At 62.1% G+C, this 20,975-nt stretch overlaps 2 protein-coding genes and 1 long non-coding RNA gene across 5 annotated transcripts; 1 reads left to right on the forward strand and 2 right to left on the reverse strand.

Annotated features, from left to right (window-relative positions):
- Positions 1–122: 122 nt before the first annotated feature.
- Positions 123–11,799, forward strand: IL27RA (interleukin 27 receptor subunit alpha). 3 transcript variants are annotated; one of them, XR_011382861.1, is made up of 14 exons: positions 123–443; positions 684–798; positions 2,565–2,722; positions 2,821–2,978; positions 3,513–3,851; positions 5,066–5,243; positions 5,339–5,521; positions 8,157–8,258; positions 8,344–8,502; positions 9,372–9,497; positions 9,806–9,899; positions 10,032–10,125; positions 10,232–11,070; positions 11,102–11,799. XR_011382861.1 is itself a non-coding variant. In XM_070058884.1 (14 exons), the coding sequence occupies exons 1-14, from the start codon at positions 215–217 to the stop codon at positions 10,442–10,444; spliced, it is 2,043 nt and encodes a 680-aa protein (XP_069914985.1). In that variant the 5' UTR covers positions 124–214; the 3' UTR covers positions 10,445–11,799. The 3 variants fall into 3 exon arrangements, 2 of the variants coding, with proteins under 2 accessions (XP_051691768.2, XP_069914985.1); XM_070058884.1 differs by having other exon boundaries at positions 124–443; positions 3,513–3,672; positions 3,778–3,851; positions 10,232–11,799; XM_051835808.2 differs by having other exon boundaries at positions 10,232–11,799.
- LOC138845648 (uncharacterized) lies at positions 8,705–11,564 on the reverse strand. The gene is made up of 3 exons (XR_011382866.1): positions 11,475–11,564; positions 9,351–11,348; positions 8,705–9,248 (listed from the first exon to the last, which is right to left on the reverse strand). It is a non-coding gene; the product is annotated as an uncharacterized lncRNA (long non-coding RNA).
- Positions 11,772–20,301, reverse strand: PALM3 (paralemmin 3). Its single transcript, XM_051835806.2, has 7 exons — positions 19,522–20,301; positions 17,829–17,877; positions 16,948–17,028; positions 16,190–16,326; positions 15,954–16,038; positions 14,116–14,161; positions 11,772–14,009 (listed from the first exon to the last, which is right to left on the reverse strand). The coding sequence occupies exons 1-7, from the start codon at positions 19,560–19,562 to the stop codon at positions 12,142–12,144; spliced, it is 2,307 nt and encodes a 768-aa protein (XP_051691766.1). The 5' UTR covers positions 19,563–20,301; the 3' UTR covers positions 11,772–12,141.
- Between the last annotated feature and the right edge of the window lie 674 nt (positions 20,302–20,975).

Below are 20,975 nucleotides of genomic sequence, written 5' to 3' on the forward strand. Positions count from 1 at the left end.
CCTCGCCGAGTTGGGTGTCGTCGCTAGGAGGGGGGAGAGGGCAGATGAGGATGGGTTTCCGCCTCCCCCGTGTCCCCAGCCCCGCCCCAGCCGAGCCACTCCGGGGACTTCCCGCCGCAGCGGGGGCCAGGGGCGGGACCCAAGGCTGCGGGGGCGGCGGCGGGGCTGGCCTCGCTTCCTGTCGCCGCCGGCACCGAGCCCGGGGGGCGCCACCATGCGAGGGTCCCCGGCTGTCCCCTCTCCTCGGCTGGCGCTGCTGCTGCTGCCCGTACTCCCGCTCCTCCTGTGGCTTCCCGAGACCCGTCCTGGGGAGGAGTGGCGGGGGGCGCGCGGGCGTGTGTGTGCTCGTGCAGGGTGGCGCTGGGGCTCCGCCGCCGCCGCCGCCGCCGCCGCGCCCCCTCCCCCACCCACGCCCCCCGCCTTCAGCCTGGGGACCCCCGAGGGTGAGGAACGAAGCTGGGGAGTGGGTAAGGGGTGGTGGTGGCAGGATATGGCTGGCAGCGGCACCCTGAGTCTGGTGGTGGCGGCGGGGTGCCCAGCGCCCCTTTCCTGCCCCTCGTGTCCATCCGGGGACCCCCGGAGTCCCCCCCCCACCGCCTGGGGAAGGTCAAGTTAAGGGGTGGGCAGGCGGCGGGGCTGGGGGCGCTGACCGCGGCCCCTGGGCTCTCTGGCTCCCCCTGCAGGCAGTGCGGGAACACTGCAGTGCCATGGAGTGGCACCCCTGGGGGACCTGAACTGCTCCTGGGAGCCGCGTGGGGACCGAGCCACCCCGTTCCTGCTGCACCTGCAGAGCCACTAGTGAGTGCGCGGGGGGCCGGGTTGGGGGAAGAGGCTTTGGGAGCCCCAGCAGCCGGGCCCTCCCTGCGCTTGGTCCGCCTTCAACCGCGAGGCCCCCTGGTTTGCTTGCTGCGTGACCCCGGATGGGTGCCTCATCCTCTTTGAGTTCTGTCTTAAGTGCCAGCGGTGAAGGAGCTGGGGCGGGGGGGGGGGGGTGAGGACGCAGGGTTTGGCGTTGTGCAAGGAGGAAATGTTTCATAACGTGACGCTAACTTGTCTTTTTAAATGTTTTAAAAAAGGACTTATGTTATTTTTCTGAAAAGCAGAGTGAGAGAGAGAGAGAGAGAGAGAGGGAGAGAGATCTTCCATCTTCCTGCCGGTTCACTTCTCAAATGGCTGCCTCAGCCAGGGCTGGGCCAGGCCGAGCCAGGAGCTCCATCCGGGTCTCCCACGCAGGTGCAGGGGCCCAAGCACTTGGGCCATCTTCCACCACTTTCCCAGGCCACAGCAGAGAGCTGGGTCAGAAGAGGAACAGCCGGGACTCGAACCGGTGGCCCTATGGGATGCTGGCACTGCAGGCAGAGGCTTAGCCTCCTACCCCACAGCGTCGGCCCCAGAAGTGTACAGTTTCAAACTGGGCTACAGTGCGGTGGGGGAGACTGAAACAGAACAGTGAGAGACAGCAATGGGGGTAGGGGCTGGTTTTATTTTTACTTATTTATTTTTAGTAGTGGTTAAAACACACACATAGGGCTCAGCCATGGAGACCCTGCATCCCGTTTCCCGGGGTCTGGGCGTCCCAGTTCTGTGTCCGAGCCAGCTCCCTGCGCATGCGCACCCTGGGAGGCTCAAGGACCTGGGCCCTGCCACCCACCTGGGAGACCCGGATGGAGCTCCTGGCTCCTGGCTTCAGGCTGAGCCGGCCCCGGCTGTTGCGGCCATCCGGGGAGTGAACCAGCGGATGGAAGCCACCCCCCCCCCAATCCTTCAAATAAGTGAATAAATCTTTTTTAAAAAACCTACAACACAGCACAGCAGGTTAAGCCGTGGTCTGCGCGTCACCAGCATCCCACGAGAGCACCACCCCTCCCCCAGCGCGCCCCGCCGCCCCTCCTCTGCTTCCTGTCTCTGCAGCTTTGCCTGCCCTGGTCACATCCTGTCCATCGAGTCACAGGGAGTGCGGCTTGGTGTGTCCGGGTTTTTTTGTTTGTTTGTTTTTGTTTTTGAAAGGCAGAGTTAGAGAGAGAGAGAGAGAGAGAGAGAGAGAGAGAGGTCTTCCATCTGCTGGTTCACTCCCCTAAAGACCAAAGCAGCCAGAGCTGACCTGAAGGCAGGAGCCAGGAGCTTCTTCCGGGTCTCCCATGCGGGTGCAGGGGCCCAAGCACTTGGGCCATCCTCCACTGCCTTCCCGGGCCACAGCAGAGAGCTTGATCGGAAGTGGAGCAGCCAGGACTTGCACAGGGGACGATGTGGGTGCCACCAGCACTGGCTGAGCCCGCTGTGCCTGGGACGCGTGCGTGCGTTTCCGGGCTGTCTGTATCCACTCCCCACACCTGGCGAGCCCTTTCCCTGGGGGCCCTGAAGGCTCCCGTCTGGACGAGGGGGAAACAAGGCGCAGAGTCGTCAAGGCGCTCGCCCCAGGTCACACAGCTCTGGGATTGGAACTCCGGGGCGGTGTGGGGCAGGGGGCAGAGTGGGTGGCAGTGGCCGCTCTGCCGATCCAAGGGGCTGTCAGCCTGGGGCCCTGGCCGGACGCCCGTCTCCCCCCCCCCCCGTCTCCTCCACAGCCACCCCAGCAGGACGTACACCGTGGCGGTGGCTGCCGGGCAGCACTGGGTGACGGTGCCTCGGGAAGAGCTCACCGCCTCGGACAAACTCCGTGTCTGGGGGTCCGGGGCGGGCCGGCCGCTGGGGCCTCCGATCTCCGTGAACCTGGACACCCGAGGTAACGGGACGGGGGCGTGGTGGGAATGGGGCGCTCTGTGTGGAGTGCGGGGTGTGTGGAGCTCCCCCCCCACCTCACCCTGACCTCCCCTTCCCCAGTGAAACCGAATGTGCCACAGCTGTGGCCAGACGTGGACTTCTCAGAGGGCGAACCCCTGGACGCCACGGTGCACTGGGCAGCACCTACGTGGCCGTCCCATAAAGTCCTCATCTGCCAGTTCCGCTACCAGAAATGCCTGGAGCAGGACTGGGTCCTGGTGAGTGTCAGGCTCCCTTTGCCTCCCACCCTACCCTGGGCAAGACTTGGAGACTCCTCCCCATCAGAGAGCCGGGAGCCGAGGCAGGGACCAGCATGTACCTGCTGCTGGAGTTTGTCCATAGCCCACAGCAAGGCTTGCACAGGCATCTGGTCACCTCCACCCCAAATGCAAGGGCAAAGGCAGGCAGCAAGGTGGTGGCGCAAAGTGCTTGGGTCCCTGCCACCCACGTGGGAGACCCGGATGGAGCTCCTGGCTCCTGGCTTCAGCTTAGCCCAGCCCTGGCTGCTGTGGGCATTTGGGGAGAGAACCAGTAGATGGAAGATCTCTCCCTCTCTCTCTGTCACTCTGCCTTTCAAATAAAGAAAGAAATAAAACAGAATGTCCATTGCTCTATACAGAAGTCTCCCCGCCCCGCCCCGGGCCTGGGCAAACCAGGCCAGTGCTGTGTCTGCTAATTCATAAGGTCTTGTGCACTCAACACAACTCCCCCCCCCCCCGCCCCCGTCCCCTGCCACCTGTCTCTCTCCCCAGCTGGAACCAGAACTGGAAACCATCCCACTGAGTCCCCTGGAAATCCAGGACCTGGAGCTGGCCACCAGCTACCGGGTGTCCGGCCGCTGCCGCACGCAGGACGAGGAGGACTTGTGGGGCGAGTGGAGCCCCAGTCTCTCCTTCCAGACGCTGCCCTCGGGTGGGACCTCTGGGCTTGACCCACACATCCCCTGTGCCCAGGAGTCTGTCTCTCTCATTCATTCCACCACCACGACCACCACCACTTTGTTTCTCTTCTTCCTAGCTCCAAAAGACGTGTGGGTGTCTGGGAACCTCTGCGGGACGCCTGGCGCACAGGACCCCCTGCTTCTGTGGACGGTGAGCCGCAGGGGCCAGGAAGACCCCCCGGGGTACCAAGACGCGGATGAGACCATGGGCGAGCTCCCTGGTGCCCTCTAGAGGCTGCTTTGAGAATGCAGCAGGGGGAGAGTGTTCCAAGAGTGCAGGGTAGGGTGCTGGGCGTGGAGTTAAGTAGTGAAGACTCGAACTCAGCTCCACACGGTGTAACGCACTGCGTACTAAGAGTTTGAATGCCCAGGGGCAAAAAGGATTTTGTAAAAATGGCAGAGAAGAGTGTGAGAGTCCTCACTGCTGCAGGTCTCCCCCGTGTGTAGCAGGCGCACAAGCCCTTGGGCCGTCTTCCGCTGCTCTCCCAGGTGCATCAGCAGGGAGCTGGATCGGAAGTGGAGCAGCCGGGACTCGAACCGGCAGTGGAAACCCGCTGTGCCACACGCCGGCCCCTTGATGCAATAGTTTAAAAAAATCAAATCAGCAAACTGGAGTCCCCAGCGCACCGTCTGCTTTAAGTCCAGATTGGTTGGGGGCAGGGCCAGGATGACAGTTAGAGGAGTGGGGCGGGGCCTCACGACTGCAGGCTCAGACGCTGTCTTTATGTGAAACCATAGCATTTTGTTGGTCGTGGATTTTTTTGCATTAATTTTGACTTTAATTAAAATACTGCATTGAGCTTTCATGTATCTTGGTTCCTGAGGTTTTCATATCTCGCCCCACCCTCCATCCCTTTCTGCAAATTTTATCCTGCTCCGGAACCTCGTCCGAATCCCACCTCCCACCGCTGAGTGCCTTGGAGCCTCAGTTTCCCCATTTGTAAAATGGTTCCATCATAAACATTTCATTGGGGCCAGCATTGTGGCATAGTGCATAAAACCACTGCCTGCGATGCCAGCATCCCATGTGGGTGCTGGTTCAAGTCCCGGCTGCTCCACTTCTAATCCAGCTCCCTGCTAATGCGCCTGGGAAAACAGTGGAGGATAGCCAAAGTCCTTGGGCCCCTGCACCTGCATGGGAGACCTGGATGGAGCTCCTGGCTCCTGGCTTCAGCCTGGCTCAGCCCCTGGCTGTGGCGGCCATTTGGGGAGTGAACCAGCAGGTGGAAGACCTCTCTCTTTCTGTGTAACTCTGCCTTCCCAATAAGTGAATCAAAAAAAAAAAAAAAAAAAAAGTAAGTGGCTTTGCCTAGGAAGTTTCTGGTCCATGGGAGCCAGTAACCCCTTCTTCCCCTCTCCCCTCAGCCCCCAGGGTCCTGCCTGCCAGTGAGCTACAGAGTGTGGTTTCCAGAGCAGGAGCCGCCTGGGGAAGGGGTCGCCTGCTGCAGCGTGCGCATCCCCGCGGGTGCCCAGTGGGCTGCTGTGTCCGCCGTGAACGCCACGAGCTGGAAGCCGCTCACCAACCTCTCCTTGGCCTGCTTGGGTAAGGGGCTGGGGCCTTGCTGGGCTCCACACCTGCTGGAGGGAACTCCCTGGGCCATGGCTGAGCTGCGTGCCCCTCTTCCACCCCCCCTGCAGACTCTGCCCCCCGCGGCGTGGTGGTCAGCAGTGCGGGGAGCGGGGAACTGCGAGTGAGCTGGCGACCGCCGGGATCCGGGGAGCCACAGGAGTACGTGGTGGACTGGGCCAGAGATGGAGAGCCCCTGGAGAAGCTGACCTGGGCGCGGCTTCCTCCCAGGAGGCTCAGTGCCCTGTTAGCAGGTGAGCCCTGGGTCCCTGGGGCTGGCCCATGGGGGTGGGGACAGGGGCTGGGCAGTGAGGAGGATTCTGGGTTTCAGTTTGTGGAGTGAGCGAGAGCATGGAGGAGGTATCATAATAATGTGGGGTGTGTGTGAGAAAGACAGCAGGTGACCCTGAAGGTGAGAGAACAGGGGTCAGAGAGAGGACAGGAGTCAGGAGGTGAGAGAGAACAGGGATCAGGAGGTGAGAGGACAAGGATCAGGAGGTGAGAGACAGAAGAGGATCAGGAGGTGAGAGAGAGGACAGGAGTCAGGAGGTGAGAGAGGACAGGTGATCGGGAGGTGAGAGGACAAGGATCATGCGGTGAGAGACAGAAGAGGATCACGAGGTGAGAGACAGAAGAGGATCAGGAGGTGAGAGAGAAGATGGGGTCAGGAGGTGAGAGAGAACAGCGATCTGAAGATGAGAGGGCAGGGGTCAGGAGGTGAGAGAGAGAACAGGGATCAGGAGGTGAGAGGACAGGTGATCGGGAGGTGGGTGTTCACTTTGTTGCATGAAGTAGTAAATAAAGGGGTTACCAAGGTTACCAGATGATGGACCGAGGTTCAGTTCATCAGGATAAGAACACTGAATCTGTATGTACCTAATAACATGGCTTCAAAACACAGAAAGCAAAACTGGACAGACCCATAGGAGAAATATTCAAGCCCATAACCATTGTGGGAAATTTAAACACATCTTTTTCAGCAATTCCCCTCAGCTGGACGGGTTAGGTTCTCTCTCTTTTTGGTAAAGATTTTATGAATTTATTTGAGAGGCAGAGTTAGAGACAAGAGAGAGAGAGTGAGCGAGCTCTTCCACCCACTGGTTCACTCCCCATATGGCCACCAGGAGCCAGGAGCTTCTTCCGGGTCTCCCACACAGGTGCAGGGACCCAAGCACTTGGTGCCTCTTCCACTGCTTTCCCAGGTCATTAGCGGGAAGCTGGATTGGAAATGGAGCAGCCGGGGCAGCTCTGACTTAACCCACAGATGCCACGAAGCCAGTCCCTGGCACTGACAAATCTGTGCCCCGAGCAGCCAGTGAACTAGACAAACAAACATGCAAGAAGTGGACCTGTAACATAATTGGGCCCCCATAGATCGGGGTGGGGGGACAGGACGAGGGAGCAGGACCATTTTGGACACAGAGTCCTTGGGGGAAGCGGCTGAGACCTGAAAGCAGGGAGGCGAAGCAGGAGGTGGAGCAAGGCCCCGGGGGTGACAGACAAGGCTCTGGCTTTGGCTGTGACTGAGGTGGAAGCCATGGAAGGTTCTGAACAGAGGGACTGGCACTGCCCCCCGGTGTTCACAAGCGCCCCCTGCTGGCGGCTCTGAGTAGTCGTGGAAGGAAAAGACCCTGAGGGCTGGGGGAGGGTTAGGGGAGGGGGTTACTTAGACCAAGGTCCTGGAGCAGAACTGGGGGGGACCCATTGGGAGGTGTTGCATCCGGGAGATGCATCTGTGGTCCTCCAACTGGGGTCGCCTGTGGGACTGCAGGATAATTAGACCTGGGCGCCAGTGTTGAGGTCTGGACTGAGGAGTCTGGGGGGCCTGATGAGGTGTCAGGTGGGAAGTTTCAGTCAGAGCCCCAAGGCATGCAGCAGCCTGTATGCACACGAGAAGCCCCAATTCTGGAAGATTCCTCATTTTGAGGGAGGAGGGAAGTAGCCGGTGTTGAAAGGAGAACTCAGGAGCTCCCCCTGCCGGGGTCGGCCGTGGGTGGCCCCTCTGGTATGTCTGGACTTGACCACTGCTCCCGGCTGCCTGCACCATGCATTTCCCCGCTAGAGGGCGCTGGGTGGCTACTGAGGCATTGGCTGCACCTGATGGGGAATTAACCGCCCTAGCCTCAGCGCCTCCTCCATGGAGGCCTGTGTGCTCTCTGCTGCCACCTAGAGGTCACGACGAGCACCGAGCCACAATTTTTTAGTTTAAAAAGTGCTCTTGGGCCTGCACTGGGGTGCAGCGCCGGCATCCCACATGGGCGCCGGTTCGAGTCCTGCTGCTCCACTTCCAATCCGGCTCCTGGGAAAGCAGTAGAAGATGGCCCAAGTGCTTGGGCCCCTGCCACCCACATGGGAGACCCGGATGGAGCTCCTGGTTCCTGGCTTCGGCCTGGCTCAGCACTGGCTGGTTGTTGAAGCCATTTGGGGAGTGGACCAGCAGGTGGAAGGTCTCTGCCTCTGTCTTTCCCTCTCTGTAACTCTGCCTTTCAAATAAATTAATAAATCTTTAAAATAATTTACTTATTTTTAATTAATTGCTTATTTTATCTTTTAAGATTTTAAAAAATTTATTTGAAAGAGCATTGGGAGAGAGAGATGGAGAGGTCTTCCACCTGCTGGGTCTCTCCCCAATTTCCTGCAACAGCCAGGGCTGTGCCAGGCAGAAGCCAGGAGCTTGGAGCGCCATCCAGGTCTCCCACGTGGGTGGCAGGGACCCAAGTCTTGAGCGGTCACTGCGGCCTCCCAAGGTGCGCATGCGCAGGAGGCAGGAGCCGGAGCCGGGATGGCGCCCCACGTGGTGAATGTTGGGAAGTGCAGCAGCCGGGACTCAAACCGGCACGAATCGAGAACCGAGTGGAACCGGTCTTTGCCTCCTTACCCTCCGGCCAGGGAACTTCACAGAAGGGGTCCCCTATCGGATCACGGTGACCGCAGTCTCGCCTGGGGGCGTGGCCCCTGCTCCGCCGGTGTGGGGGTTCACCCAGGAGCTAGGTAAGGTGGGGGTGGGGGTGGGGAGAGGGGAAGGGTCCCGGAACCCTGGGCACTCCTTGACCCCACTGGCCGGCTTCCTCCCCAGCACCTGTCATAGGGCCGGCGCTTTGGCGACTCCGGGATGACCCCCCGGGGACCCCCGCCGTAGCTTGGGCGGTGGTCCCCAGGCACCAGCTCCGAGGCCATCTCACTCACTACACCGTGTGTGCCCGGAGTGGAGGCCGACCCTTGGTCTGTGTGAACGGTGAGCTCCCCCCTCCTCGCGCCTCGAGATCCGCCCACCAGCGCCCACCCAGCACCCTCTGGGCCCCTGGGGAGTGTATGACGTTATCGGTCTCCCAGCCCTCTGGCTGCAAGGACTCCTTGTGCAACCGTTGCAAAGGACGGCTTTGGTCTATGGTCATTGGCAATGGAAGGTGCCTGTCGCATTTTATCTTACTTATTCATTTGAAAGATTTATGTATTTATTATTTGAGAGGCAGAGTTACAGAGAAGGAGGGAGAGACCCAGACAGAGAAAGATCTTCCGTCTGCTGGTTCACTCCCTAAATGGCCATCACAGTCAGGGCTGGGCCAGGCCAAAATCAGGGTCAGGAGCTTCTTCCGGGTCTCCCACGTGGGTGCAGGGTCCCAAGGGCTTGGGCCATCTTCCACTGCTTTCCCAGGTGCATCAGCAGGGAGCTGGACTGAAAGTGGAGCAGCCGGGACTCGAACTGGCGCCCATATGGGATGCCAGAGGCTTTAGCGCCAGCCTCGCCTTTCACTGTTTTAGTTTCCCAAACACTTAATTGCTTTTGAGTGCGTACTCTGCTGGGAGTAGGACGGCCGTGGTGCCGCTGCCTTCCTCCCACGGGACTTATAGACAAAGTAGGTAATATCTCAGCAGAATGTCTGAGGCAATGGGCGCTGAGCAGAGAATGAACCAAGGAAGGTGGGTGGTGCCGGGAGGTCGGAGACGGCCTCCCTGAGGAGGGGACAGCTGAGCAAACGCCTGAAAGACACCAAGAAGGAGCTCTATGGATGCCTGGGGCAGGAGGACCGTGAAAGGAGCATGTGCAAAGGCCCTGGGGTAGGACACACCTCTTCCCCTCACCTGTCTGGTTGTCTCCTCCAGTGAATGGCAGCATCTGGAACATCACCCTGCCCGACCTTCCCCGGGGTCCCTGCGAGCTGTGGGTGACTGCGTCCACCACGGCGGGGCAGGGTCCACCTGGTCCCAGCCTGTGGCTTCACCTGCCAGGTAGCGGGGCTGGAGGGAGGCGGTGTCTGGGGTCGTAAACCTGGGCTTTGGAGGGTGGAAAACACTTGTTGTTGGGTGGGGCAAGGTTATTGAGGATCCTTGGTGGCTTTTTGATTCTGACTTTGACCTACCCATGCACCCCGCCCCCACCCCCAAATTTCAGCCCCCTCGTAGCCACTCCCCATTCACAAGCCCCACCTACTTCTTAGCGTCTCTCTCCCAAGTTCTTGGAGCCCTTCCTGACCCCCCCCCATTGTCCCTGCTGGGGACTCTTCCATGCTCTCTCTCCCTCACCCCTGCCCCAACAGATAACAGCCTGGGGTGGAAAGTGCTGCCCGGTGTCCTGTCCCTTTGGGGCTTGTTCTTCGTGGGCTGTGGCCTGGCCCTCACCTTGTCGGGCAGGTGAGGCTGTCGGACGCGTGGGGTCTCTGCCCTGGTGGGGGGCGGGGCTGCGCTTCTTGGTAGGATTACAGGGCCATTCGGGGGCCCTGCCCCCCGCAGCCCTGCCCTGACCGCATTGCACCTGCACGCCAGGTGCCTCCACCTGCGATACAAAGTGCTGCCCCGCTGGCTGTGGGAGAAGGTTCCAGACCCTGCCAACAGTCAGTCCGGCCAGCCCCCCACAGAGGTGAGCAAAAGGACTTGGTTTGTGGGAGCCCATGGTGGGGGGAGGGTCGATCCTGGGGCTGGGGGTGCGGTGGGGGAAGCAGGGTTCCAGCCACATCCCGTCCCAGGAGGTGCCTCCGGTGCAGCCCCCTGGGGACTTGGCCATCCTGGAAGTGGAGGAGATGCAGCCGCCGCCGGCCCCTGAGCCCCCCCAAGCCGCTGCGGCCCCCCTGGACTGTGGGTATGAGAGGCACTTCCTGCCCACTCCTGAGGAGCTGGGCCTGCTGAGCGTCCCCCACCCTGGGGCCCTAGATGCCCCGGGCTGCAGGGACCTGCAGTGAACACACTGTGGCTCAGAGAAGGTGAGTTACTTGCCTGAGGACACACAGCCAGGAGGAGCTGGGACCAACGGGTCCCAACGTGACAGTGCCTGGGATGCTGGGGGAAAATATGTAAGGGTGGGTGAAGGAGACACAGGCAAATGGATGGAGTCCAGAATGGCAGCTGCCTCCCCAAATCCACCATCTCTCTGCGTCTGGACTCAGGCCCCGCCTCCCTTGCTGCTGGGTGCACCACAGCCGGAGTTCCCAACAACTGTGGGTCAGGGGCAGAAGCCATACGGTCAGTCTCGAGGGGCAGGGTGGGGGCTCTGCCATGTGCTCTGCCCTCTTGCGGGAGCTGGGACACACACATGCCCATGACCTAGCCTTGGCCTTACCCAAGGGGAGGGTGGGGCGAAAAACAGAAAGGAACCTAGATCCCAGAGTGATGGCAGGGGTCAGAGCCTGGATCCCCCAGAGACTGCCCGGGTCAGAGCCTGGATCCCCCAGAGACCTCTTGGGTCAGAGCCTGGATCCCCCAGAGACCACCCGGGTCAGAGCCCAGATCCCCCAGAGACTGAATGTGTCAGCCTGAATCCCCCAGAGACTGTGTGGGTTGGAGCCTGGATCCCCCAGAGACTGCCCAGGTCAGAGCCTGGATCCCCCAGAGACCACCAGGTCAGAGCATGGATCCCCCAGAGACCACCCGGGTCAGAGCCTGGATCCCTCAGAGACCTCCTGAGCCAGAGCCTGGATGCCCCAGAGACCACCTGGGTCAGCTCCTGGATCCCTCAGAAACCACCCGGGTCAGAGCCTGAATCCCCCAGAGACCTGGGTCAGAGCCTGGATCCCCCAGAGACCACCCGGGTCAGAGCCTGGATCCCCCAGAGACTGAATGTGTCAGCCTGGATCCCCCAGAGACCACCTGGGTCAGAGCCCGGATCCCCCAGAGACTGAATGTGTCAGCCTGGATCCCCCAGAGACCACCTGGGTCAGCTCCTGGATCCCCCAGAGACCACCCAGGTCAGAGCCTGGATCCCCCAGAGACCACCTGGGTCAGAGCCCGGATCCCCCAGAGACCACCCAGGTCAGAGCCTGGATCCCCCAAAGACCACCCGGGTCAGAGCCTGAATCCCCCAGAGACTGTGTGGGTTAGGGCCTGCATCCCCCAGAGACCACCCAGGTCAGAGCCTGGATCCCCCAGAGACCACCTGGGTCAGAGCCCGGATCCCCCAGAGACCACCCAGGTCAGAGCCTGGATCCCCCAGAGACCACCTGGATCAGAACCTGGATCCCCCAGTCACTGCCCAGGTCACAGCCTGGCTCTGAGTGATCATGTGGGTCAAGCCAAGGAAATAAACGTCTATATTTTTATAGCTACTGTCGCCCAGGGTCTTTTGTTGGAACAGCTCATTCTGTAGCTCACTGATTCAGAAGAGCAGAGCCCTCCGGGTCGCACCAGGAGACGAGGTGGTTCCATGCCAACACAGCACACACGTTCAAGTTCCCCCAAGCGCTGGAAGGTTTTCAAGTATAACGGTTTCGTCACAGACGGGACCAGGGTCACAGGCAGTGGGCAAGGGGTCTGGAAGCCCAGGTGTGGGTGGACGTGCAGGCCCGTCCCGTGGCGCCCTTGTCCGCGCCCGGGGCCCCTCTGCCGGATGCCAAGAGGCCGAGGTAGCTGTGAGAGGAGCTGGCGCGGGTGCAGGGGCGTGGGCTCACATCACGGAGCAGCACTGGCAAGTCTTCTGCTTCGGGCCGCTCGCTCCCTCACCCTCGCGGCGGGCAGGTGCCTCGGGCTGCCTGGCAGGTGCGTAGGTGGGCACAGGGCGGGCGCTGGGCCCTTCCCGGGGAAGCAGTGGCTGGCGCTCAGCAGGCTGCTCGGGGGCTGGGGTCTCTGTCAAGAGGGCCGTGGGGTCCTCCGCAGAGCCCGGGCCCTCAGCAGCGCTTGGCAGCGGCTTGGCGGCCTCCTCTTCCTCCAGGGAGCTCTCCTGCCTCTCCTGGGGCTGCTGGCCTGGCTCCTCCTCACCCTGGAGGGGGGCCCCGGCCTCTCTCACCTCCTCTGCCTGGGCTTCGCTTCCTGCCCTGGCACCTCTCTGCTCAGGATTCAGATCCACCTCGGACCCTTGGATCTTCTCCCCTCCACTCCTCCCTTCCCCCAATGACTCCTCCCCTTCTGTCCCCACCCCCAGTGGCTCCTCCCCTCCTTCTGTCCCCGCCCCCACCGGCTCCTCCCTTGATTCTGTCCCTGCCCCCACCGGCTCCTCCCCTCCTATCCCCTCCCTCATTGGCTCCTCCCCTCCTGTCCCTGCCCCCAGTGGCTCCTCCCTTGCTTCTGTTCCTGTCCCCACTGGCTCCTCCCCTCCTATCCCCTCCCTCAGTGGCTCCTCCCCTCTTTCTGTCCCCGCCCCCAGAGGCTCCTCCCTTACTTCTGTCCCCTCCCCCAGCGGCTCCTCCCCTCCTTCAATCCCCACCCCCAGAGGCTCCTCCTCTCCTGTCTCCACCCCTGGAGGCTCCTCCCCTCCCTCTATCTCAGCCCCCAGAGGCTCCTCCCCTGCTCCTATCCCCACCCTCAGAGGCTCCTCCTCTCCTTTCCCCGCCCCTGGAGGCTCCTCCCCTCCTGTCCCCGCGCCCAGAGGCTCCTCCTCTCTTTCTATCCCCGCCCCCAGAGGCTCCTCCCCTCCTACCCCCACCCTTGGAGGCGCCTCTTCTCCTGTCCCCACCCCTTGAGGCTCCTCCCCTCTTTCTATCCCCACCCCCAGCAGCTCCTCCCCTCCTCCTATCCCGGCCCCCCGAGGTTCCTCCCCTCCTGTCCCCGCCCCCGGAGGCTCCTCCCCTCCCTCAGTCTCCGCCCCCTGCAGCTGCTCCCCGCTTCCTGGCCTGCTCAGCTCCAGCAGCCCCTCCGCTGGGGTCCCCTCGGTCCCCGGCCTGTCCCGGCTGCCTTCCCGCTCCGCACGCCGCCGCTCCTCCGCCCAGGGGTCTTCCCCGCCTTCCCTGTGGGCGCCTGCGCCCGCGGGACCCTCCAGCCCCTCGACCAGCAGCTCCTCCCACTCCTCGCTCAGCGTTCCTCGCTCCACCCAGATGAAGGAGACCTCCTCGCCCGCGGAGCCCCGGTGCCCCTCACCCTCTGCGCCGCCGCCCCTGGGGGCCCCTGCCCCCTCCACCCCTTCCTGGAGCCGCGGGGAGGCCTCGGGGTCGCTGCCGCCCACGCCCTCCCACACCACCTCCACCGCGCCCACGTCCGCCCTCGCCCAGGCCGGCAGCTCCGGGCTGCAGGGCCCCGGCCGGTCGGCCATGGCTTCCAGCACCACCTGCTCGACCTTCGCCTCCAGCTCTGGGCCCGTGGGCCCCGTGGCGCTGTCCTCCGTGGCCCTCAGCCCCTCCCACACCACCCTCACCACACCTTCCCCATTGGGCTCAACTCCAGCGCCCTTGGCAGGTGCCTCCAGGCTGGGGCTCCGGCAGGGGCCGTTGGCTTCCGGGACCCCGGCAGCATCCTCCCTGGGCTCCGAGGAGGCCGGAGCGTCTGGGGACACGGCCAGGGGTCCCCCGGGCAGCGAAGCTCTCCTGTCCATGACAGCTTGGCCTGGGGGATTCAGGAGAGGAAGAGAGAGGGAGGAGATGGGGTGAGGAGGGACCCCAAGGACCCCAGCCTCACCTGGCCCACCGGCTCTGGGGCTTCCGACGCTCACCTGCAAGGCCTGTGTCCATGGGGGGCTGGGAGAGAGGTCGGTGATCCTGTGTGGATGACAGAGCCACAATCAGGGTCGCCCTGGTGCCCTGTATCACCCCCCCCCCCCGACCATGGTGCCCCATGGCCTGCCTGCAAGGCTCAAAGTCTCCCTGGCACCTCAGCCCTCTCCTCACCCGCCTGAGCTCACCTTGCACACAGTAGGTGCTTAAGCAGTGCTGAGTTCGTGCAGCAGCCACTGAGCTCACAGTGGACAAGGGAGCCTGAGCCTTTTGCTGCCAGAACCCATATCCCAGAGCGGAAGGGCAAAGCACCCACACGTTCATGCACACTCACAGGAGCGAGTAGGGGAGAGGAACCACCACAGAGGGAAGGGGCTGGGTGGCCTGGAGCTCAGTGTATTGACTTATTTTTTATATATTTGAAAGGCAGGGAGACAGAGAGAGAGTCTTCCATCTGCTGGGTCACTCCCCAAATGTCCACAACACCCAGGGCTGGGTCTGGCCAAAGCCAGGAGCCTGGAACTCCACCCAGGTCTCCCACATGGCTGGCAGGGGTCTAAGGACTTGAGCCAGCACCTGTGGCCTCCCAGGGTGCACATTTGCAGAAAGCTGAAATCAGAAGCGGCGCTGGGACTTGAGCCTTGCCATATGGGATGCCGGTGTCTTAGTAAAGATGCATGCCCCGTGTACCTCCTTTAGAGATAAGATACAGGAAGGCTTCCTGGAGGAGATGGCACAGAAGAGCCAGCCAGGACTTAAGAGGTGGGGCAAACAGCAAGTGCAAAGGTCCTGGGGCTGCCTGCAGTGAGCTAGGCTAAGTTCAAGGCGTACAGAAGAGGGTCATCGTGGCTGGAATGGCGGGAAAGAACGAGCAAGAAGAAGATGGGCTCAGGGAAGGGAGCTGGGGTCAGCCATGCAGGCTGCCTTGCCCACACACCCCCACACGGGATGTCATGGTTCCCCCTCATTCAGCAGGCTCTGGGTCTTGGAACTGGCTCTTTCCTCTCGCCTAGTTCCCACTCAGATTCAGCTTATATGCCCCCTGCCTCCAGGAAGTCTTCCCAGGATGCCCCAGCTCCCCCAAAACCCCCTCGCAAACCCTTAACACCCCATCCCCTGGTGAACTTCACCTTGACCCATACCTTGCATAGCTCTAGCGTAAAACACCCAGGATGCATGGAGACCCCGGCAAGGTCTCTGCGCCCTCGGTGTTACCCAGCAGGCTCTTGGACGCTAAGGAGAGCTAACTGGAGAGAGGTGGGGTTTGGGCAACACTCGCTCCTCACTGCAGCCAGGTGTGAATGTGGGATGCTTGGACTCCAGAGAGCCAGCTTTGGACGTCGGGTGAGGGCGTTTTTGCAAAGCCCAGACATCACAGGGCATGGGGATTTTGTCTTCATAGAGGTGCTACCAAAACAAACAAAAAACAAAACAAAACAAAACAAAAAAAAACAGGGCCGACGTGGCGCAGAGGGTTAAGTCGCCAGCTGTACCACAGGCTTCCCACATGGGCGCCGGTTCAAGTTCCGGCTGCTCCACTTCTCATCCAGCTCTCTGCTATGGCCTGGGAAAGTAGTAGAAGATGGCCCCAGGGCGAGGGAGATGTGGGTGGGGCTCCTGGCTTCAGCCTGGTTGAGTCCACTCCCAACCATTGGGGCCATTTGAGGAGAGAACCAGCAGATGGAAGACCTCTCTCTCTCTATATATATATATATTTCCAATAAACAAAATCTTAAAAAAAAAAAAAAAGGTGCATTCCTGAGCTAACACAGCAGTCCACTTTGCTCATATGCCCCCTGTGGCCCTGCTGGCCACGCCCATGCCCACGCCCCCTCACCTGCCGGCGCCAGGTGGGCCTGCCTGAGGGCTTGTGCTGAGCACCGGTGGACGCACTTTGCAGCAGCTGCAGCTCCGACTGGAGTCTGGAGACAGAAGGGGCTTTTGGGAGCCGGGTTCCTGCTTTCCAGGTCACACCCACCCCACCCCACCCCACCCCACCCCCGCCCCGGTCTCCTCCCCAGGGAGCAGGTGGCCAGGAGCTCAGCCGCGGGATCAGGGCAGGCCCCCACTCACGTGAACAAGCTGTCTTCCAGGGTCTGGATGCGGGCCTGAGCCTGGCCCGCTGGCGACTGGGGGTCCTGGGAGGCGGGGTCCTCGGGCCCTTCGGCAGGGGCGCCATCCATAAGCCAGTGGTTACGGAGAGACTGTCTCTGGGCATGGGAAGGGAGCCAGGCTGGGCACCCAGACCCCGGGACCCCCACCCCACCCCCAGGCTAAGGCACCGGAATCCCCCCCCCCAGGTCTACACTGGGGTTGGGTCACACACCCACATTGTCCTCTAGCACTGCCAGGTGGAACTGGACAGGACCCTCCATCACCAGCCCACAGCCCCTTCCGCTCCCCCCACCCCGCCCCCGTCACGCACCCAATCTTCACCCCGCTGAGGCCAGGCACCCTCTGGTCCCCAAGGCCGGACACTCCCAAAGATGACATCACCGTGCCTGCCCTCCCATTCCGGCCCCTCCCTGTCCCAAAGCGGGACCAAGGCTCCGTCTCCCCACCTACTTCCCCGATCCCATCCTCTTCCCAAGGTGGAACCAATGACAAAAGCCCCCTTGACCCCACCGCCCCACCGCCAAGACCGACCTCCAAGCTGGGAGAGACTCCACCCGCCCGGAGCTGAGACCAACGCCCCCCAGTTGCCAGTGCCAGCCCTGCCAGCACCTTGGACAAAGCAGACCCCCAAGCGGCTGGCGCAGACCCTCCCCTCCACCACAGCCCCCTACCCAGGCCAGGCCAGGCCCGGCAATGCCCCCCCAGCTGCCCCCAACCTTGAGCCGCTCCACGCGGAGTTTTTCTTCTTCCAGCTCGCGGCGCGCAGCCCGGATCTCCTCCTGCAGGCGCCGTTTCTCCTGCGCACAGACGGCGGGGAGCTGGGGCCGGGCCGGGCGGGGCGGGGCGGGGCCGGGACGGGCCTCCCCTCCCCCACCCCTCCCTGCGCCGCGGCGGAGGCTCCCGGGGCTCCCAGGGGCTGCAAGCCCGGAGGGCGGCCCTGCGCGGGGAGGGGGGCGGGTGCTGCGGAGGCGCTGACTCAGCAGCGCGCGGGGTGGGGGGCGGAGCGGGGGCGGGGCCGGGGTGCTGCGGAGGCCTCGCCCGCGCCCAATAGGGGGTCTGGGGGTGGTGGGTGGGGCCTGGGCGGGTCCGAGATGGGGGGATTCCAAGAGAGAGCGGGTTCAGAGGTGGTGCTAGCGAGATGGACGAGCGGTGCGGGGGGTCTGAATGGGGGTACAGCCGCAGGGATCCAGAAAGACGGGGGTACAGAGGTAGAGTCCAAAGAGATGGGAGGGGCCGAGACGAGGGGGTGCAGAGGTGTGGATGCGTAGAGATGGGGTAGAAAGTGGGGTGCAGAAATGGAGGTGCCCAGCTGGGGTCCAAGTCATCGGGGTGAGGGGCCCTGTAAAGCGAGGGCGAGCCCGAGATGTGGACGATCCCCAAGGCCGGGGCTCGCACCTCGGGGGCCGCAGGTTCCGGGAGGGCCAGGTGTGCAGCCCCCTGCATTCTGCGGGTGGCGGTGAAGCGAGAGAGGAAGTGGGGGCGCGCCCGGGGCAGGGCCGGAGCCGAGAGCCCAGGGATTGAGGGGGACGTGGGGCGGGGCTGGGCCGTTGTGGGGGTCCCAGGGGGCGGGGCCGAGCGCCCCGAGGGCGTCACTTACGGCGATGACCTCCAGCCGCTGCCGATAGAGGGAGCTCTCGGCCATGGGCCTATGGGGAGAGGGCGCGGGGGTGGGGGGCTGCGGTGGGGGCTTCCCCGGAGCCCCTCGAACGCGGGCCGCCTCTCTCTTGACCCGGAGCCTTTAGTCTTTAATCTGCGATCCCCCCTCCCCGCTGCACCCCAGCATCCCCGATTTCTGGGGTCCCCCTTCCTGGCTGCCCCTTGGAGGACAAAGGCTCCCTAACTCACCAGGTAGACCACACCCCGACTGTCATCCCTGACAGCCTGCCACGGGTCCTTTTTGATTCGCAGGAACCCTAATCCGTTGGGTGAGCCTCCCAACGTCACGGCCACATCTCCGGCCGGGACCTCCAGACCTTTCCCTGGCCACACCACGAATGCGTAATGCACCTGCTATCTATAGGGCTGTGAGTGCCTCCTGGGGCTTCCGCCAGGCGCCCACAGCCGCCTCGCCTGCCCGCTACTGTGTTCAACTCCGCCAACCGCCTGCCCGCTGGCGCCTTCCACCAGCGGGCACTCGGCTCTCTTCCAGGTTTTAGGTGGTGGAGCTCCCTGTGACGGAGCAGGGAGGGAGGCTGGCACTGCTGATCCCATTTCACAGATGGGGAAGCGGAGGCTCCTGCTTGTCCATGGTCTTGGGCTCAAGATCAGAGCCTGAGGCTGTGAGACCTCAGACGCGGGGAACAAGCAACTGGGTGTCAGGGAGGGGGGAGAGTCTGGAACCCCTCCTTGGACCCCAGAATTTGCAGCCTGGAGATCAGCCAGAATCCTGGATTTCAGTTAGGGCCGGGGGACGGAAGTCCTGGTTTATGGACTATCCCAAAGAAAGCTCAGACTCCCTGTTTATAAGTTTGCCCCCGGGGGAGGGGCTGAGGGTCCTCCCAGGGTACTGTCTCACCCCCAAGATGGAATCTCCCCGGGGCGGGCCTCTTGCTGCAGGTGGGGGCGGGGGTGGGGTGGGGATTGGGTTCCCGTTGCTAGGCAACCAGGTTTGTAGTCGGTGACTAATGCAAGGGGTGTGGGGGGGAGACCCAGAAAGGTGAGGAACAGAGTTGGGGGGTCCCTAATTTTGGGTCTGGGGGTGGGGAAGCTCTTGTGCAGAGCTCTTGGCAAATTTCTGGAAAGTGTCTAGGCTTGGCGTCCAGTGCCTTTGCACTTGGCATGTGGATGGCACCTCTCGATGTTAACTATGAGACCGGCATCGGTGTCACAGGGAGCAGCAGGCGGCCATGTCCCCAAGCGGGTCACAGGGGTGCTGTGTGACCTCAGGCGCCGGCCCCCAACCCTGGACGCTTAAGGGGTGAGTCCAGAGGCTGAGAGGGACCCAGGGACCATTCCCCAGCAATTCTCCACCCCTCCCCTTGCCTCCTAGTAGCCCCACCCCCCACCTCCTCAGCTGGACTTTGGGCTCCCAGCCACTGGTCAACGGAAAATGCCCAAAGCATGGGGCAGGAGCAGGCGACATCTCCCTCCCCAGCTCTCTGGGGAAAGAGGAACACGGAGGACCCTATGGGACTGGCTGGCTGCCACCCACTCCACTTCCCCTGGCTGCTGCAGACAAGTTAGCTATCACTGTTGGTTCCCAGGCAAGGCCTTCGTCCAGCTGTCCAGCCGTGAGCCCCTCCCAGGTTCTGCCCACCGGCTCCCCCACCCCACAACCCCAAGACACTTACATGAGTGTGGCCAGAGACCACAGCTGGCTCTGTAGGGCCATCTCTGCCCAGAACCCCACTTGGGGGTCTCTCCAAGTTCAGTGCCCTCCACCTGCTGGGCTGCAAGGTGCCCGGGGGGCAGCCAGGGCTTAGCGAGCGGGACCTGGGGGGGCTGCTGTCTGGCACTGGGAGAGCTGGTCTAGCTGGTTTGGGCTAGGAGGAGGTGGGAGGCACGCGGTGGCGGTGGTGGTGGCGGCGGTGGCGGTGGCGGTGCCGGTGGCGAGGGGGGGCTGGGGGCTGGCGGGCAGTTCTGGGAGGCACTATCAGCTGTCCTGATAAATTATTTACTAGCCTCTGGCCTCTCGCTGCCTCACTCCGCTGCCTCCTGGCAAACAGGGGCATGGGGCTGCTCTCCGCCCCTCCAGGGTCACCTTGGTGGGGGTGGGGGTGCAGGGGCACCCTGGCAAGCTGGTGTTGCAGAGCCAGAGACCTCTGATCCCCAGAAACATCGTCACCATGGAAACCAGGAGGCGGAGGAGGCGTGGGCCCTGGGAAACTGGGCGTCTGGGTCTCAATTCTCCCGTCTGTGAAATGGGAGAATCCGATCCCTGTGACCTCTGGGATTCCAGGTACCCCTTGAAATGCTATCACAGTTAGGGGTGGGGACAGAATGATCTAGAAAACTTCCCACCCAAATCTAGATGGCCCCAGTCGACAGCGCTGTCTTGTTCTTTTTTTTTTCTTACAATTTTCTTTTCTTTTTTTTTTTTTTATAGTTTTTGAAAATTCATTTGATGGGGGCTGGCGCTGTGGCGCAGCGGGTTAACACCCTGGCCTGGAGCACCGGCATCCCATATGGGCACCGGTTCGAGACCCAGCTGCTCTCTGTCTCTACTTTTCTCTGTAACTGTCTTTCAAATAAATAAAATAAATCTTTAAAAAAAAAAGAAAAGAAATTATGGGCTATGTACTCTATTGAATACTACACAGAAGTAAAATAAATAAATAAAACCCAGTCATTAAAAAAATTCATTTGATGGTGTATTTATCTTATTTATTTGGAAGGCAAGGTTACAGAGAGGGAGAGACACACACATCTGCTGTGTGTTCACCCCCAGATAGCTGCAACAGTGAATGGCGGGTGGGGGTGGGGGTGGGCCAGATCAAGGCCAGGAGCCAGGAGTTTCATCCGGGTCTTCCACATGGGTAGCAGGGACCCAAGTCCTTGGGCCATCTCTGCTGCCTCCAAGGGTGTGTGCCTATAGGAAGCTTGGATTGGGAGCCAGAGGGGGACTCCAGGGCAGGTGCTCGGAGATGGGATTTGGGGCCTCCCTACACCTGTTCTTAAAGGGCCAGCAGCGTCTTTCCCAGCAGACTGCCCAGAGGAGCAGCTGGTGGAGCTGCCACTTGGGGCATGCACACCCCGTATGCAAGCACTGGTTCTAGTCCCGGCTGCTCCACTTCCGATCCAGCTC

Source organism: Oryctolagus cuniculus, chromosome 16, assembly GCF_964237555.1.
Source record: "Oryctolagus cuniculus chromosome 16, mOryCun1.1, whole genome shotgun sequence".
NCBI lineage: Eukaryota > Metazoa > Chordata > Mammalia > Lagomorpha > Leporidae > Oryctolagus > Oryctolagus cuniculus.

Excerpts from the sequence above, each read along its gene's own strand:
- PALM3 (XM_051835806.2), bottom strand. The coding sequence starts at position 19,562 with ATGGCCCTACAGAGCCAGCTGTGGTCTCTGGCCACACTCAT. Across the intron at positions 17,878-19,521 it reads TGGTCTCTGGCCACACTCAT|GCCCATGGCCGAGAGCTCCC; the intron begins GTAAGTGTCTTG and ends CTCTCCCCATAG. Across the intron at positions 14,162-15,953 it reads GGCCCACCTGGCGCCGGCAG|GATCACCGACCTCTCTCCCA; the intron begins GTGAGGGGGCGT and ends TCATCCACACAG.
- IL27RA (XM_051835808.2), top strand. The coding sequence starts at position 215 with ATGCGAGGGTCCCCGGCTGTCCCCTCTCCTCGGCTGGCGCTGCTGCTG. Across the intron at positions 2,723-2,820 it reads CGTGAACCTGGACACCCGAG|TGAAACCGAATGTGCCACAG; the intron begins GTAACGGGACGG and ends CCCCTTCCCCAG. Across the intron at positions 5,522-8,156 it reads GCTCAGTGCCCTGTTAGCAG|GGAACTTCACAGAAGGGGTC; the intron begins GTGAGCCCTGGG and ends CCCTCCGGCCAG.